The 16,328-nt window shown below is 40.9% G+C and overlaps 1 protein-coding gene across 1 annotated transcript; it reads left to right on the plus strand.

Moving 5' to 3' along the window:
• Positions 1-229: 229 nt before the first annotated feature.
• Positions 230-9,547, plus strand: LOC117471107 (putative monooxygenase p33MONOX). Its single transcript, XM_034115912.1, has 9 exons — positions 230-472; positions 1,324-1,448; positions 1,674-1,798; positions 1,948-2,135; positions 2,324-2,435; positions 2,677-2,804; positions 5,918-6,105; positions 6,216-6,436; positions 8,369-9,547. Exons 3-9 carry the CDS (start codon positions 1,771-1,773, stop codon positions 8,572-8,574), a joined length of 1,071 nt encoding a protein of 356 aa, XP_033971803.1. The 5' UTR covers positions 230-472; positions 1,324-1,448; positions 1,674-1,770; the 3' UTR covers positions 8,575-9,547.
• The last annotated feature ends 6,781 nt before the right edge of the window (positions 9,548-16,328 follow it).

Genomic DNA, 16,328 nt, shown 5'->3' on the forward strand with positions numbered 1-16,328 from the left:
TGTATATAAATGTTATGTTCATAAATGTTGTATGTGACGGGACTACGGATGGAAACTAGCTCAAAGCTTAAATCCGGCTCATTTACATTTAAAAGCATTATGTTGTTTAAAAATGTTCATTAATGTGCACTGTCCCGGTTCAAATACACGATTAAAAAAAAAAAAAAAAAAACAGTCTGCAGGGCTTCGTGGTGTCACTTCCGCACATGGACGCGCCACAGTTTCGCGCTGCGAGGCTCCACGAGCGTCTCGGTTGTCAGAGGTGCGTTCAGTGCCCTGCTGCCGTGTGGACATTTCAGCTCTCTGTTTACTCTCTGTATGTCCAAAAGTCATGGATGAACCAACCGAAGAACAAACATACAGATTTTTTTCGTTCAGCATGTCAACTCAGCTCCACTGTGACAAAGAAAGAAAGAAATCACTGCTGTGTTATAACTCAACCGGAGAGGAAAGGAAATGTTGACAGGTTGAGGTAAGTGTTACAATAAGCTTTTGTCCTTCATGTAAACGCTGAAAATATTGTTTTTTAATGAATAAAATAATACACACACACACACACAATGATAATAGAAAATCCAGTGATTATTACATTATTTGAATAATCGTTTTCAAGTTTTTTTAGTTGCCCCCTCCCTTAAATGATATGATATGTTTTGTTTGACGTTATTCCCAAACGCCCATGGCTTCGGTTCCTGTTTTTGCAAGTCACCGTATCTGGCACCCCAAAGTGCTGACGTGCAGCAGCAGACAGATGTAAGCAGTCTGCAAAGTAGACAAAATTAGCCTGTAAAATATCACCGATCCAAATCTGCGAAATCTGAAATCTGACAAGATAACATTTTGCAGATGGCGGATGGTCATCTCATCTGATTATTTATTTTGGTGACGAAGCAAGCGATTGCAATGGAAAGTGAGCTCAGACAATGCTGATATAGAGCACCGATAAAAGAGGTAGACAAAGTTCACCATAACACAATAGGACTAATGATAGGCCTACTGCCTTTCTTTGAGTTTTACAAAACAAGCACGGTTTATTTATTAAACAGGCAGTGTTTCCTGATTTCAGAAAGTGTCATTTCCTTCTGGGAATGAGCTTGCTTTAATCCTCAATTGGGCTGTTTGTCTAGGTTTTGGGCAGAGCTGGCTGGTATGAGGGGACTGACCGGACTGACATGAACTGATATTCATGACAGCGCTGTAACAAGATCCTGCAGTTATATTCGGAGCAGGGCAGAAACGGGACACAATGCACTTTGCAGCACAAGACTCTGACGTGTTTACTCAAATGTACCTTAGGCTAACCAAAATATGCTTATTGATTAGCGTCACTTCGGACTGCCATCAGCACCTAGCAGAGTGGACCTCCACACTTTCACCCTACAACGTCTCCTGTGGTCTGCCTAACTGATCTGGTGTCAAAATGTCCTCACAACGGGGAGACATTCCAGGTAACGCAGGATTTTTGTTATATTACTGAAATAATCTTAATATTTGTTATTTGTAAAAGTATTTCGGACTGACATGAACTGATATTCATGACAGCGCTGTAACAAGATCCTGCAGTTATATTCGGAGCAGGGCAGAAACGGGACGCTATGCACTTTGCAGCACAAGACTCTGACGTGTTTACTCAAATGTAACCTTAGGCTAACCAAAATATGCTTATTGATTAGCGTCACTTCGGACTGCCATCAGCAGCTAGCAGAGTGGACCTCCACACTTTCACCCTACAACGTCTCCTGTGGTCTGCCTAACTGATCTGGTGTCAAAATGTCCTCACAACGGGGAGACATTCCAGGTAACGCAGGATTTTTGTTATATTACTGAAATAATCTTAATATTTGTTATTTGTAAAAGTATTTCGAGCTTAGTGGCAATGTCAGAAAAGTTTCTCTATGTGAAATAAAACACACAAACAATCAATACTTCTTTACTCCCATCTTTCAGCACTTGAGTCTGGCACATCTTCTGGGCTCTTCGGTGCCTTTTCTTGTCCAATTGGAATGAACCGGCGCACTGTAAGCTATGATGACCTCATGAATGCCAACATGCATTCGCCACCTTCAGACTTCAACGTTAACATCTTTTGGAAAGACCCTGTCATCCCACAGCACAAGTTCAGGAACACTGCAGAGGTGCTTTCCTGTTTGTTCTTACTATAATACCCAAAGTGTTTTGAACTGGTAACTCTAACAAAATGTTTGCCTGGGCTTGTGGGGAACTTCCATAAGCATGATGCAGGACTGACAACGTTTCATTTGTTCTCACTTGTTGTGTAACTGGTTTGTAAATGAATCCTTACAGTATAAACTTGTATCACCAGGAAAGTGGGAGTGCTGGGAAGTTGGTGACTTTTGAGGCAGGGGCACCAGTCAATCCCCAAGTTCCTGTTGTGAAAGCCAAAGCCACCTCTTTGATGAGCACACTTATGATAAGTAAGTCAACTAAAACCAGCTGAAACCCTAATTGAAGACCATTTATTTTCAATTTGATCAATAACAACACACACAAGTTAATGACACAATTAATTGATTCACGTCACATCAATGTGTTAGTCTCACCTTGTTCAAATTGTACTTCCTTGGATGGCACATTTTAATAAAAACAATCTACAGAGCATCATATTTAAAACATTGACTAATTTGTACTGTGGACTGTTTACCTTTCCTCACTTAGAGCAGACCCAGGACAACCTCCATAGGTTTGAGCACCAGGCAGGGCTCACTGATGCTGGGTATTCTCCCCACAAGGGGCTTTCTGCTCAGGAGACTCGCTTTCACCGACTGGGTGACGGCACCTTGCCAGTGAGTATGAACAAATGTTTTGTAAAAGACTCTTGATGTGCAAGGAGCAAAGAAAAATATCTCTAATGCCTCAAATAATAATAAATACCTGAAAATAAATACATATCACACCTCAATGTGTGACATGTGCTTTAGAGAATGCACAACCTGAATAAGTAGAGAGAAAACACAGTTTCTTGTACATTGTTGGTTAATTTCAATGTTTTCGCGAAAATGAAAGGTCACACGTCTGACCTGGAGTGTGTTTTGCCTAGAATGTCATATAGAATCCCGGATTAAGCATGACTATGTGAGGGTATGGGTTCTGTTGTTTTTTCACTTTTATTCATGTTATTCCTCTACAGCTGTACATGTTTGGCAAGACTGTTTGTATTCCGATTTATTGGATACTATGGGCTTGGGAATAGTATCACATTATCACACAAGCTCTTCATTATTTCACCATTTCACATCTCTTCATTTAATTATCCTAATACATTGTGCTAACATCCCATAAACTGATGCAATAATAATTTCTCATGCATAAAAATAAAACTTGCACAATTATAAATACATGATAGTATATTTAATTAAACCAGTGTAAAGATTGTTAGGCTTTATATTTGTGCATGTGATGTAAGGTATAGCAAAGAAGGTTTGAAAGTTACAGAGGGTTGCATACAAACTGTGTGTGGATGTACAGAGGTTTTCTTTTCTTTTCTGTCAAGATTGGTCCAGTTTTCCCATTGACAATGGCCCACTCACGTTTCAAGTGCACTCAGCTGACCTATAATAACATTCCAAAGTGATCACAAATAGGGACTATATTCCTACTAAAATAGTGATAGAGTCTGTGTTAATACTCAAATAAGCAAGTATTAGTGTGAAAACAATATGATAAAACCAATTATTTAACATGTTGAAAATCCTTGTAAACAAATGACGTAATCTGCTCTATGCTGGTTTAATAAAATGGAGTTTCCGGTAGAAATGTTGCCAAGCAACGCCCTTAAATGAATCGAGCCCCCTTGTGTTGTCAAACGGACCAATCAGCGAGCTCCTAACAAAATACACTATTTGGAGGCCCTTTCTGGTTTATGCCGACGCTACCGTTTTTGTTTTCGCGAAAAAAAACAATTAAACAGCTAATTATGGATAAAATTAAGGAATCTGTAGGACTGGAGCGTCAAAGAAAGATTATCATAAAAAGGTATGTCGATTAATTACTGTGTAAGCTGTAGCTATGTGTACACTCCGACCGAAAAGCAGGCCGTTAGCACATCATCACTGTAGGGCAGCTAGCTGGGCTAGCATTCGTGCTAACATGAGTAAACAAACTAACGCTAGTTCTTCATACATTATATATCTCCCCGCCAATGTCAGTGCAACTACTGTGGTTATAGCTGGGTCAGTAAAAGTTGATTCACAGAAACTACGGCTGGCTAAGTAAGAAACGTAAACGTAGTGTGTAACTTGATGGTTATTATAGCAGCTGACGTTAGTTGTTAGGTTGGAGTCCTGCAGTCCTCTTTCTACATCCATGGCCTGCCACGGTTACCGTAGCTCAGCATCAGTTAATGATCCTTCAGATCCCATTCTAACTTGGTCTCCTGAGGCAAAGTAGCCTCAGCTGTGCGCCTCATCTTTTCTTTTGGTTTTCATTCTAAAGAGGCTATCTGGACTGAGGCCCAAGCTAGCTGAATTATATAAAACGAGATTACAACCAGCAATAGCTATACTTGCTTTCACATTTGCTATCGCTTTATTTAAAACTAACACACCACTAGCTGCCCGTTTGCCTGCCCTGTGCTTACTTTAAGTGTCAATAAGAAAATTACTTATTTACTTTTACTCATATTTGTTATACAATATACCTGCTTCGTTGAGGGGCACAGGGTCTAACATGCTTTAATGTTTTCTCTTTTCCCCTGCCCCAATACTTAAATCACACAACAACAGTTGAACTGTCAAAATGTTGTTGTGTCCTGATATTCTGGCTGAGGTCCAGCAGGGTGGGAGCAGTGATGAAGTCCCAGGATACAAACCAAAATAATATACAGGCCATTAAAAGCCAAGGGGGCACTCTTTCCTTTGCATGATGGCCGTTACCCTATGCAGAATGCATGACCACATCTACTATAAGATATTGATATGTGTATGGAAGGACCCTCAAGATAGGATGGGGAAATGCCCACATTGAATGGAAACTTAACTTCAATACTCTAACAGAAAGAATTACAGGAATAAATCTAAAGATAAAGGCAAGTATTGTGGAAAATACATTTGGCTACTTAGAGTTGTAAGGACTGTTATTTGTTGCTTTTATTGTCATTCGTACATTACACGTACTACAGTGTAGTTATGTCGATGAAAAGCTTAGGTCCCAGGCTCCTCCAACAGTGCAACACAATAAAACAGATAAAATAGTGCAAGTAAATACAATAAAATAGAATAGAATAGAAGTAGTGCCATAAGAGTCTAAGTGATACATAATTTGTAAGTTACAAACAGGTGAATGTTATGGATGTTCTTAGTTGCAAATCCACTGCAGGTTATATTCACTTGGACCGGTGGTAGGCAAGGTGTTTTTTGAGTGAGTTTGTATTAGTATGTGTAGTTTATATTCATTGCTGTAATGATCTTCAAATAGTATGACTTATTGGCTCAGCGCTTACATTATGAAACTATGTTATTTATTTAGAATATTAATAAAGTAGTTCATCGTCCACTTTTCTTGTTTTTATTATACAGCAGTCCTCTCTTTGTGTCTTACCTGTCTCTCTTTTCTAGCCCACGACACATTTGCACAGCATGTTTTCGCTCCAACAATGTGTGTGTGACGCACTTTCTTGGTCTGCAGGTCCAAAAAAACACTGCTGACCTTCTGTCATTGTGTATTCAGGGAGAGTTTGCTCTTTAAAAAAAAGATCAATGCTCTATTGCAAACATTGGCTGTTAGTGTGACACAGCTTTGCCTCTTGTACAGAGTGATACATCAAAATTGATCATCCAGACACTTGCCGTTATTTATATCAAAAGATTTTGCAATCACTTTTCAATGTACCTTGTGAATCTAGAACATAGAAGATAATCTTTGATTGTTTCTTTCATTGCTTAATTTTCTCTCTTTGCAGAAGTTGAGAATGCCAACCGGGGACTTCAAGGAGGACAGGTGTACAACATCAGCACAATCCAGCCCCAGTGTCACCCCTTGTGTCACCCCTTGTGTCACGCCTTCTGTCACCCCTTGTGTCACCCCCTCCGTCACCCCCAGCGTCACCCCCTGTGTAACTCCCCACACATCACCGGCTGTTAGTCGCAGGTAAGCATCAAGCTACTGAGATATTTTTTGCTCGTGTTGTTATGTCATTTTTCAACATGGCTCAAATGATGATATGTTCATGTTTTTCTTTTTGCTTGCCCTAAATACAGGAACTGGTTCCAGCTGAGTCCTGCACCTTTTCTTGCCCCACCAGAGCTCACCAGTTCCAACCCCACCACAGACATGGGAGGAAATGAGGGAGGAGGAGGAGGAGGAGGAGGAGGTGGAGGAGGTGGAGGAGGAGGAGGAGGAGGAGAGAGGTGGAGCTTCTTTGGAACTCGATCTGTGGTACAGAAGTCCCCCACTGACCCAGGCTGTGAAACCGGCTCAGGTGAGACATTTATGGCGCATTTCCACTGCAGGGCCTCGCACGGCTTAGTACGGTATAGTTAGGCCTTGGTAGGCCAGGCTCACTTTATGCTGCGTTTCCATTACAGTTTAGGAGCTGGGGCAGTAACTATAGTAACGCAGTGTAGGTGGAGCCGTGACGTCATCTTCAATGCGAAACACAAAACCAACATCAGCCGTTAGCTGTTAGCACTCGGAGCTCACAGCTCCTCATATCTGTTCAGAAACTAGACAAAAGTTAAACAAGTACAAACCACAGACTGCCTGTGTCATGGCGAATACAGTCGCTGCTTTATTTATGTCTGTATAGGCCGTTGTTGTGAGTGTGGACGGTCGGAGCATATACAATGTTAGCTTAGCCGATCTCCATTTAGAAAACACGCATTTTAAAAGGTTTTTCGCCTGCCGTCTGTCTGCAGACTTGTCAAAGCATTAATTCATGGTTTTTACTAACCGGTATCAGTATGTTGTTACTTCGGCATCATTTTCAAACGTGTATTACAATTAAATCACGGTAAAATATGTTCATTTTGTTGTAGTTGCCAGCGATTCTCTCACTAGTTTAGCATACTCAGCCCGGTTGTTGGCCCGGAAAGAACCTCGATTTTGGAGAGCCAGAAAAACTGTGAAAACGTACCCGCTAGCCGGAACTACGCCTAGTGGAAACGCAACCAAAAACGGGCCGGGCACAGCACGGCACGCTTAAACCGCGCTGTAGTGGAAATGCGCCATTATACCCAATGTTGCTTTTGGGTAGGGATTGGTATCGTTAAGGTTTTAACGGTACTACTACTTTTATCGATACCGCTTATCGATCCGGTCCTTTAACGGTACTCTTATCGGTTCTTTTGGAGAAAAAGAGAAGGTAAACTAACTAAACAAATTGTAAACAAAATTAACATTGCTTTTTATTTAAATTCAATAAATAATATTTCACATCAAAAGAAACAACAATGTTTTAACAAATCGTATTAAATAATCTTATGACAGAACTGTAAACAGAATAGCTGAAACTTTAACAAAATAAATAGCTCAGTTACCTCTAAACATCAACCAATGTTTGAATAATTGAGTTAACTCCGTGTGTTGCTGCTAGCATACATAATATACCTGACGTGGAAACGTTACTCGTGGATGGGGCTACAGAGCTACTAGAAAGACAGTCGAACCCGGTGCATTTCTCCGTCTGAATGTGGTGCACTTTTGCTAAATGTTTAAACAAATTGCTCGTGTTACCGCCCTTACATGCTAAACTCTTATTGCACTTTTGGTAAGGAGCATTGTCCACATGGAGACGGGTAAAGTTGAACCACACCTCGGAGCGAGTTCTCTCCGCCATCTCCGCCGTGTGTGTGTGTGTGTGTGTGTTGCATGCATGTAGCAGCCACGTGTGTGTAAACTCCCCCGCCCCCTCGCACACAGACGGGAGAGAGAGAGAGGTCTTTCGTCTGGATTGGAAAGATCGAAAATACTAAAAACAATCAGACACATTTTGCAGTCTTTTTGCATATAGAAACAGAGTTGGCGACACTAAAACTGCAATATAATGTTTGTGTAGCATAATACATGACATATATTTTAGATGTCTCCAGTACCGACAAAAAGACCGATAACGTCGGAGCTTAACGGTACCACGGTCTTTAATAATTCAGCACCGGGGCCCGTTTAATACCGGGGCTCGGTACCCATCCCTACTTTTGGGTCTCGACTGTATCACGATATTTATGCCTAGTTGATTGGATAGAATCTCAAAGCAAGAGGTTTTACATGTGCCACCCAAACGTTTTCTGTATAGGAAGGTATAAGTAAGGTAGCCCCACCAACCAAAAATAACGACACAATATGGCATCCTCACTTATATTACTAGTACTCCTATTATGTTAAGACTTTCCTCTCGTCCTCGTCTTTCCTTCAGGCTTCTCATTGCAGTCCTACTTCGGCATGCAGAAGTCCTCCACCATGGATAGCACCAACACCCAGGTCAACTTCAAGGTGGACGACCCTGCCAACTTCATGCCCCCGAAGATTGAAATCTCAGGCCTCGATGCCAACCGAGCTCCCACACGGCCTCACAAACTGAAACCTCGGGACATGAATGTTTTAACACCTTCGGGCTTCTGAAGCCAAAACCAGCTGTATAGTGACACCTCTTTCCTCTGCCTGGGAGCTCCCCCCCCCCCCCCCCCCCCCTCCCCTCCCCCTGCATTTCACTATGGCTGAGAGTACTGCAGACCACCCGTAGTAGTAGCTCATCCGGCCCCTGAGACATCACCGCACTGTACCTCCTCTCAACTACTCTGATGGACTGCCATCTTCTGTTATCCCCCCCACTTCCTATCTCTTCCGGCTCACTTGTCCAAATTAACATAATTAATTTGTCATTCCCTATGATGGTATTGCTTTGTAGTATAATTATTGTTATTCTGTTACGTAATGGGTGCATTGGCATTGCTTTGCTGTCTTTGTTCCATTGTCGATGATGACATGAGATTGAAGTTGTTGAAGTCTTTTTTCAGTCCTTTGCTCAAGTTATTCACTTTAGCATTGCCTCTGGGGAAATGAACCAGCTATTTCAGTCATAGTGCTCATTTGCCTCATTTTGTATTTTCTTATGTTATTTTGAAGAAGCTCACAGATTTGTAGTTGTAGTGCTTTCTCTGTTAGCATGCAGAGTATAGTGTGGGATGACTGATTTTGTGCCTAAACTTGCAGCATGTTTGCTTTATCGAAGTACACTTTTTGTTTTTATTATATCGAAGAACATATTATTTTACCCCGTGAGAAAGTATGACTGAAGTGATTTTCTAATGATTATTTCCCCTTAACTAAGTTCATACAGTTCTTCTTTAAATCAATCATCATTGTTCATTCTCAATAGTAGTGTAATGGGTTCATTACATGTTTTACTTGCATTACTATATTATTTAACATGTTGTAAAAATACAAAATATTGACATGGTACATTTTTTATTTTCTATCACAATTCAAGAATCCCTGCTGTTCTATTTGAAAAAGTTGTTGAATTCCAAAAAGTTATTGCACAAGGGAAATAGTCCCCTACTTAGATCTGTAAATAAATCTGATTCAAGCTAAATTCTTCCTTGTTCTTTTTTTCATGGAAACATATACAACAATAAAGTACACAGGGCCCTTCGGAGCACCCCGGTCCTTTATTATATTATTATTATATCTATGTTTATTAATATATATATATATGTATATATATATATATATGTATATATATATATCTATCTCTGTCTCTATATCTATAATCTGTGTCTGTCTCTATCTCTCTATCTCTATCTCTCTGTGTCTCTCTCCCCTCTCTCTGTGTCTGTCTCTCTCTCTCTCTCTCTCTCTCTCTCTCTCTCTCTCTCTCTCTCTCTCTCTCTCTCTCTGTGTCTCTCTCCCCCTCTCTCTCTCTGTGTCTCTCTCTCTCTCTGTCTCTCTCTCTCTCTCTCTCTCTCTCTCTCTCTCTGTCTCTGTCTCTCTCTCTCTCTCTCTCTCCTTGTGTCTCTCCCCCTCCTCTCTGTGTCTCTCCCTATCTCTCTGTGTCTCTCTATCCTATCTCCTTTGTGTCTCTCTCTCTCTCTCCCCCCTCATCTCTCCCTATCTGTCCTCTCTCCTCTGTGTGTTCTCTCTCTCTCTCTCTCTCTCTCTCTCTCTCTCTCTCTCTCCTCTCTGTCTCTGCGCGCGTGCACCCTCAGTTGTCTTCCCTGTGCCTCACACCATCATGCATTTCTTTTTGTAAGACAATTTTTGTGCATTATGTGGCTGTATCTTGGAAACAACCAATTTAGTCTCAAACATTATTTTTGTATTTATGTTTATTAAAATAAACAACGGCAGAATAAGAATTGTGCCTTGAAAAAACGGCCTAATAATATTAAACTGCCATTTTCTCATATTTCATATATTTGCTTTGCTGAATAACTCATGGATGTGGAGTGGACGGCAATATAAAATAGTAACTCATTGTTTACCATTCCTTGGAGTAAAAGTAGCTACATTAATTTGTAGATTTTCCTGTCATTGAAAAACATAAACCTGTATCCAACTTTAATTTTCTATTGCGAGGATATCCCTGTTGTGATTCAAGGATTTTACACTAACCATCAGCCACAGTCTTTGTCCAGAAGATGGCGCAATAGGCTCACAATACAGACACGGTTGTTGGAAATGAAGTTGTACTCAGTCTGTTTCTTATGATTCATTATGTGTTATATTACCCAGATTACAATCAAGAAAAAGGAGTGTTTATGCTGGAATCAAATTAAGTATTATCAAGCCAACAGGGGTGCAAGGGTGATAGATAATCAGGAAATGAATTGTTGCCACAGACCCATGAATGGCAGGGGTGAAGAAAAACGGGAGAATATAAAACTATGTTTACTATCATCATTTATTGCGTGCACACTGATGTAATGAATATAGCGTCATTGTTTTGATTTGTAACAAAAGTTATATTGTCAAAAAATAGCTGCCAGTTGTAAACTACCCAAGCCCCCCCCCCCCTCTCCTCTCCTCTCCTCTCCACATCAAAGCAAACATCCAGGCCATCCAGGAAAATGAGCCAGCAGTGTGACACAGTAGGGAGCAGAGTCTCTCCCCCCCTGGCTCAGGGTTTACAGCCTTGTTAAAGATCTGCAGCTATTGTCTGCTGCTTGTGTGTGTGTGTGTGTGTGTGTGTGTGTGTGTGTGTGTGTGTGTGTGTGTGTGTGTGTGTGTGTGTGTGTGTGTGTGTGTGTGTGTGTGTGTGTGTGTGTGTGTGTGTGTGTGTGTGTGTGTGTGTGTGTGTGTGTGTTGGTGTGTGTGTGTGTGTGTGTGTGTGTGTGTGTGTGTGTGTGTGTGTGTGTGTGTGTGTGTGTGTGTGTGTGTGTGTGTGTGTGTGACCAGAATGGTTTTGTTTTACCAATGATGTCTTTGTTAATACCCCTGATGTTGTCTTTGTTGACACCAACCACAAGGAGGTGCTATTGTTAGAAGTAGGCTGTGCCTTTGACCTGTACATGGACCAGGCTTTCCAGGACAAGTATATCAAATACCAACCACTGCTCGATGTGATAAGTTTGTGAGGCGTTTTGCTGAACAACATGGTAATCGCCGCATTCAGCTGTAATAGGCATGCCAACTTGATGCTCTGCTCACGGATGACTCGATGAGCATAACAAACTGTTAAGATGATGACCTTATGTGTGTATATATTTTTTTCTTTGTGGAGGTCTGCCCCCAAAAAACAGTTTTAAGTCCTGAGAAAGTAAAATAAGACGGTGTGTAAAACTACACTGCCCAGCCAAAAAAAAGTAACTACTTTGATTTAACTAGGCCAGTAGGTAAGGGCTTTCCACTGGATAATAACTGCAGCGATGTATGTTTTAGCTGAATACACGTTTTTTTTACCCTAATTGATGCAGTTAGTCACTTCTTTAATGTTTGTTCTTTCTGATGTAAAGTCAAGGTTGTAACTGTTTGCAGTAAAGTCGTGGGGCGCTGAACTGTTCGTTTGAATCTTTTGAATTTTGATATATGATAGTCATTTGTCTTTCAAATTTGAAGGAGGGTGAGCAAGCATCTTGAGGAACATTCATCATTAACTCCTCCAAAAAATATAGTTTATTCAATAATAAATGAATATGTGAATCATAACAGTGATTGACAGCTGATAGGAATGATATGATTGTTAATAGTATCATATTCATTCAGAGAAACATCGATGAGACAGTTAATTCATGTACTTATTGCAGCAGTCTTCATAGATTTGGTACCCCTGCGGGTCTAAGAGTGAAACAAACTCATTCAGTTATTGTTCAGTTAAAATTCATTAAATGATGTCTGCCACCTTATATATTTATATGTAAGGCTTTACTGATGTGCCACAATAATGTATCCTGATGTTATTGAGTTAAAATATCAATATTGTGGCTTTCCAAGTTAACATTGATTGATACGACTGAGATTAAATCAGCATATACTTCTGCCAGGGGATGCCACCCCTCAAAATCTCCTGCCACCCTCTTGCCACCCCATGAATATTTTTCTAGATCCGCCCCTGGATATAGCATACTCATATTCGGAAGTCTTGGCCATGTATTTAAATACACCATGATTGGCCTGAGAATTGCTGGAATGTCAAAGAGAAAAGCCAAACAAATAGCCAAATATTGCTCTGTTTCAGCTATTATTGGCAGCTTAGCCGTGTGGAGAAGGAGGTGCTATGTGTTCCCTTGCGTGTTCTGTGCTGCTTAGCCCCGATATATTTGATTCCCTGTCTATGTAATATCATTTGTGGAACCAAATAAAGTGTGTGTGTGTGTGTGTGTGTGTGTGTGTGTGTGTGTGTGTGTGTGTGTGTGTGTGTGTGTGTGTGTGTGTGTGTGTGTGTGTGTGTGTGTGTGTGTGTGTGTGTGTGTGTGTGTGTGTGTGTGTGTGTGTGTGTGTGTGTGCACATGCTTGTGTGAGTGCACAGTTTATTTATTTCAGGGTGTGCCCTTCGCCCTAAATGTGTTACTAACAGAGACGCACCAGGATGCAATTGCAGTACACTTATGTTTAATGCTGAATTGTGTTCCAAAGTAAAAGTCAATGACACATCTTCCTTCTGATATAGTGCTATAGTTTTAACAGAAGCCATTCAAAAGATCACTTACTTTCTCACCATGTTTAAACTTTGACTCTCATTTATTCAGCCATTATCTGGAGCTCCTAAAGGGAACCCCCCTTTAACGTAATTACAGGCTGTTGAGTGTCCACGTCTGGTTTTTGGGTAGTGCTGCAGGAGCGAAGGTGAACATCAAATAGGACAGGCAAGTGCAGACAGAGAGCTTTCACTCAAAAGCTGGAGGTGGACTGTCATTAGTGGCAAAAAAAGTGATGGATGACTCAAGATGACAGGCAGGCCGAAAGAAGATAGGATGAACAAAGTTAAGCCATGGGGAAAGAAGATTTGGTGGTAAAGTTTGGAAAAATTGCAAACAAGGACAGAGATGAAGTCCTGTGGCACATTTATGTTAGAGGAATGCAACAATGCCAGTATCACTAAACCAATGACGTACAGCAGTAAAGAGAAATTCAGGGTGGGGGAGTCTGGGAGGGAGAGGAACAAGGAAATATAGAGCAAAGGGTGGATTCCCCCAGCAGTCATGACATAATACAGATGGCTCTCTCTTTGGGTCCAACATGACGTGGTTTTCTTCTGTGCTACCCGCCCCCCTATGCTACGCTAAATCACTGAGCTCACTCACAGATGTGCAATGACAAACTCCACCCTGCCAGGCTGACCACGCACCAAAACAAACCCCACATCTCATCTGACTCGACACACTCACTTAGACCTACTCATCCTTATTTTGAAATACCGATCGGGTGACAGTTTTCCATAACAATTACAAAACAATGACTAATGGGCTATATTTAAATTCTTCAAACCCATAAAACAGGATTTATACCTGCTTGTTTCGCCAAGCTATGATGTGGTTACATAAAGAAGAAACAAATCCAGTGTCAGTTTAGAAGAAGAAAAAAAAAGCAAGATCAGCTTGCTCCAGTGATCCAGGGTTTTTGTGTTTTTTGGAAAAAAGGTCAACTTTGATGAAGGTTGTGTGCACGTTTGTCTCATACATGTAGGAGTGGTACTGTATGAGCACTTTATGTCAGGATGACTCCAGGAATATGCCAGGAAATGCTCTTACCAGCTCTTAAATGCTTCAGTTCAGTTACAGGAATTTAGCAATAAACTGATATCGGACTGCTGATACCTGACCTATTCACAGTCATTATCCTCAAGTCGTAATAAACTCTCACACAGGCTCCTGCACTGCTCCTGTGTTTTTTCAGGATCAGCAGTAGGCTACATTAGATGTTTAAGCTATAAAGATAATCAAGAGGACTTTCCGTAAGATAAAGAATAACAATAAGAAGTTACTGTGATAAGATAATGATGTTCAAGAGACAGACAACACATTATTACTGGAATTACATTTAATGTGTTATAAATACAGTTTATCTTTTACATCAAACTCACTTGTTTGTGTAAGAAGCGTCACTCACCACAATGATGACTAAAGTATTGTTTTTTGGATGTTATTGAAACCCCGACACGAACAGGGTTACAAAACTCAGCAAGGGATTTGAGGTGGTCCCTCTGACGTCTGCTGGGTGGGTGTCAAATGCTGCGCCATCTGACTCCAGAACCACATCTGGGGCTGATTCACGGTGAGCTGGCCCAGATGTGACCCACTGAGCTAAGAGGAGCTTGGGGAAGTTGGGGGGGGAGTGGTGTCTGCAGGTACTGTACCCTGTGAACGTTAATATCAATTATGCCTATTACCTGGGGATATAGAATGACAGTGTTACAGCCATTAACACAGATGTGGGTCACACACATAATAGCAGAGTACTTGTGTTAAGCTATAAAACAACTGCTGCACCTCATACATTGTGAAGACATGACCTCTGTTACAGATATCCATGTCCCTAAAGAGACCCTGCAGAAAGTGAGTGCATGTACAGTGTGTAGTAAACAACATTTGGATGGGATCAAGCGTCTGAGCAGTACATAGCAATACTATTTAAATGTTCTTAAAAAGTTTGAGGCATGAGAAGTCCGATTTTAGATAAACATATTTATTCAAAACGATTAGATTAGGAAACACTGTTGGGTGTTTGGTACTTCTTATCTTGGTTCTCTTTCCTGCTGATCTGAAGCTATCAAAGGTTGTTAGCGTCTGGTTCCTGCCAGCAATAAACTGTCAATGCTACGTGTCCCTGTGCTGTTCATCAGATATCCTTGCCATCCCCCACTGAGAAGCAGAGTGTATTGTTGTCCCGCCCCCCCCCCCCCCCGGCCCTAACTTGAAGCAGATGTGGATGGGAGATCCCCCACAACAAGGTTTAAACAGTCAGCTGGAGCTCACTGGAGCCTTATCCAGATGATGCACTTACCCATGTTTCTTTACACTTAAAGTACAAGAAAGCTTTTAACTCCACCATACAACACTGACAGGGGAAAAGTGAAACATGCAAGTGTGTGAGATGATTCGTTTCTTGAGTGTGCTGAAAGGGATGAATTTAATACCCAAGAATGTGTTGTGCAATTGGCCAAAATGCATCATATTTATGTATCTAAATCTCATAGTCCAGACTGTTTCCTCATGGAATCTAGCCAAAGGTTAAGGTGTCTCCTCCATTTACCCTCCATGACTTGGCTATAAACCAGATTTCATCCTCACATGTTTTGATGTGATTTGGGTGAACACTCGATTATCTAGATATTTCCTCACAAATATTTATAATACTTCTAATATAAATACTTATTAAAAGTTAAAGCTTTCAGGCTGATCGGCTTAAAGTGCAGACAACTTAAAAGAAATGCCTTGATAATCTGTGGCATAACCTTGCAGTTTGCCCATCATTTTATATTATCATATCACTTAAGGAACCTTTGATCGTTTGGGTGGATCTCATTGTCACAGAGCATACTTAATTATACTTATTAATCCCTTAAGCCAGGAGAGGAATGCAGTTCTTTGGCTTCTGTCACCGGTTTGAACTCACGCACATCCTCCACACACCTTAAAAGCTTTCCTTAAAGCTTTAGTTGTTTATTTTTAGAAACTATAACGAGTATGGTAGAATTCAAAAGAATCCAACCATCCCTTTCCCAATGAACGCAGCTAGCAGCACTGGCTATACAATTGTTGCTCAATCTAGTGAGAAAGTTAAGCTAACAGCCAATATTTGTAGGCCTCCCTCTTAAAGCAAACGTCAATCACTATCACTATGAATTGTTTAGGTCAATTATAATTGACCAATACAATTCTAATAGCTATCGTTAGTACCCATAGCTTTCAAGCCTTTGAAAGACTCTGGTCACACGC

Source organism: Trematomus bernacchii, unplaced genomic scaffold, assembly GCF_902827165.1.
Source record: "Trematomus bernacchii unplaced genomic scaffold, fTreBer1.1, whole genome shotgun sequence".
Classification (NCBI taxonomy): Eukaryota; Metazoa; Chordata; class Actinopteri; order Perciformes; family Nototheniidae; genus Trematomus; species Trematomus bernacchii.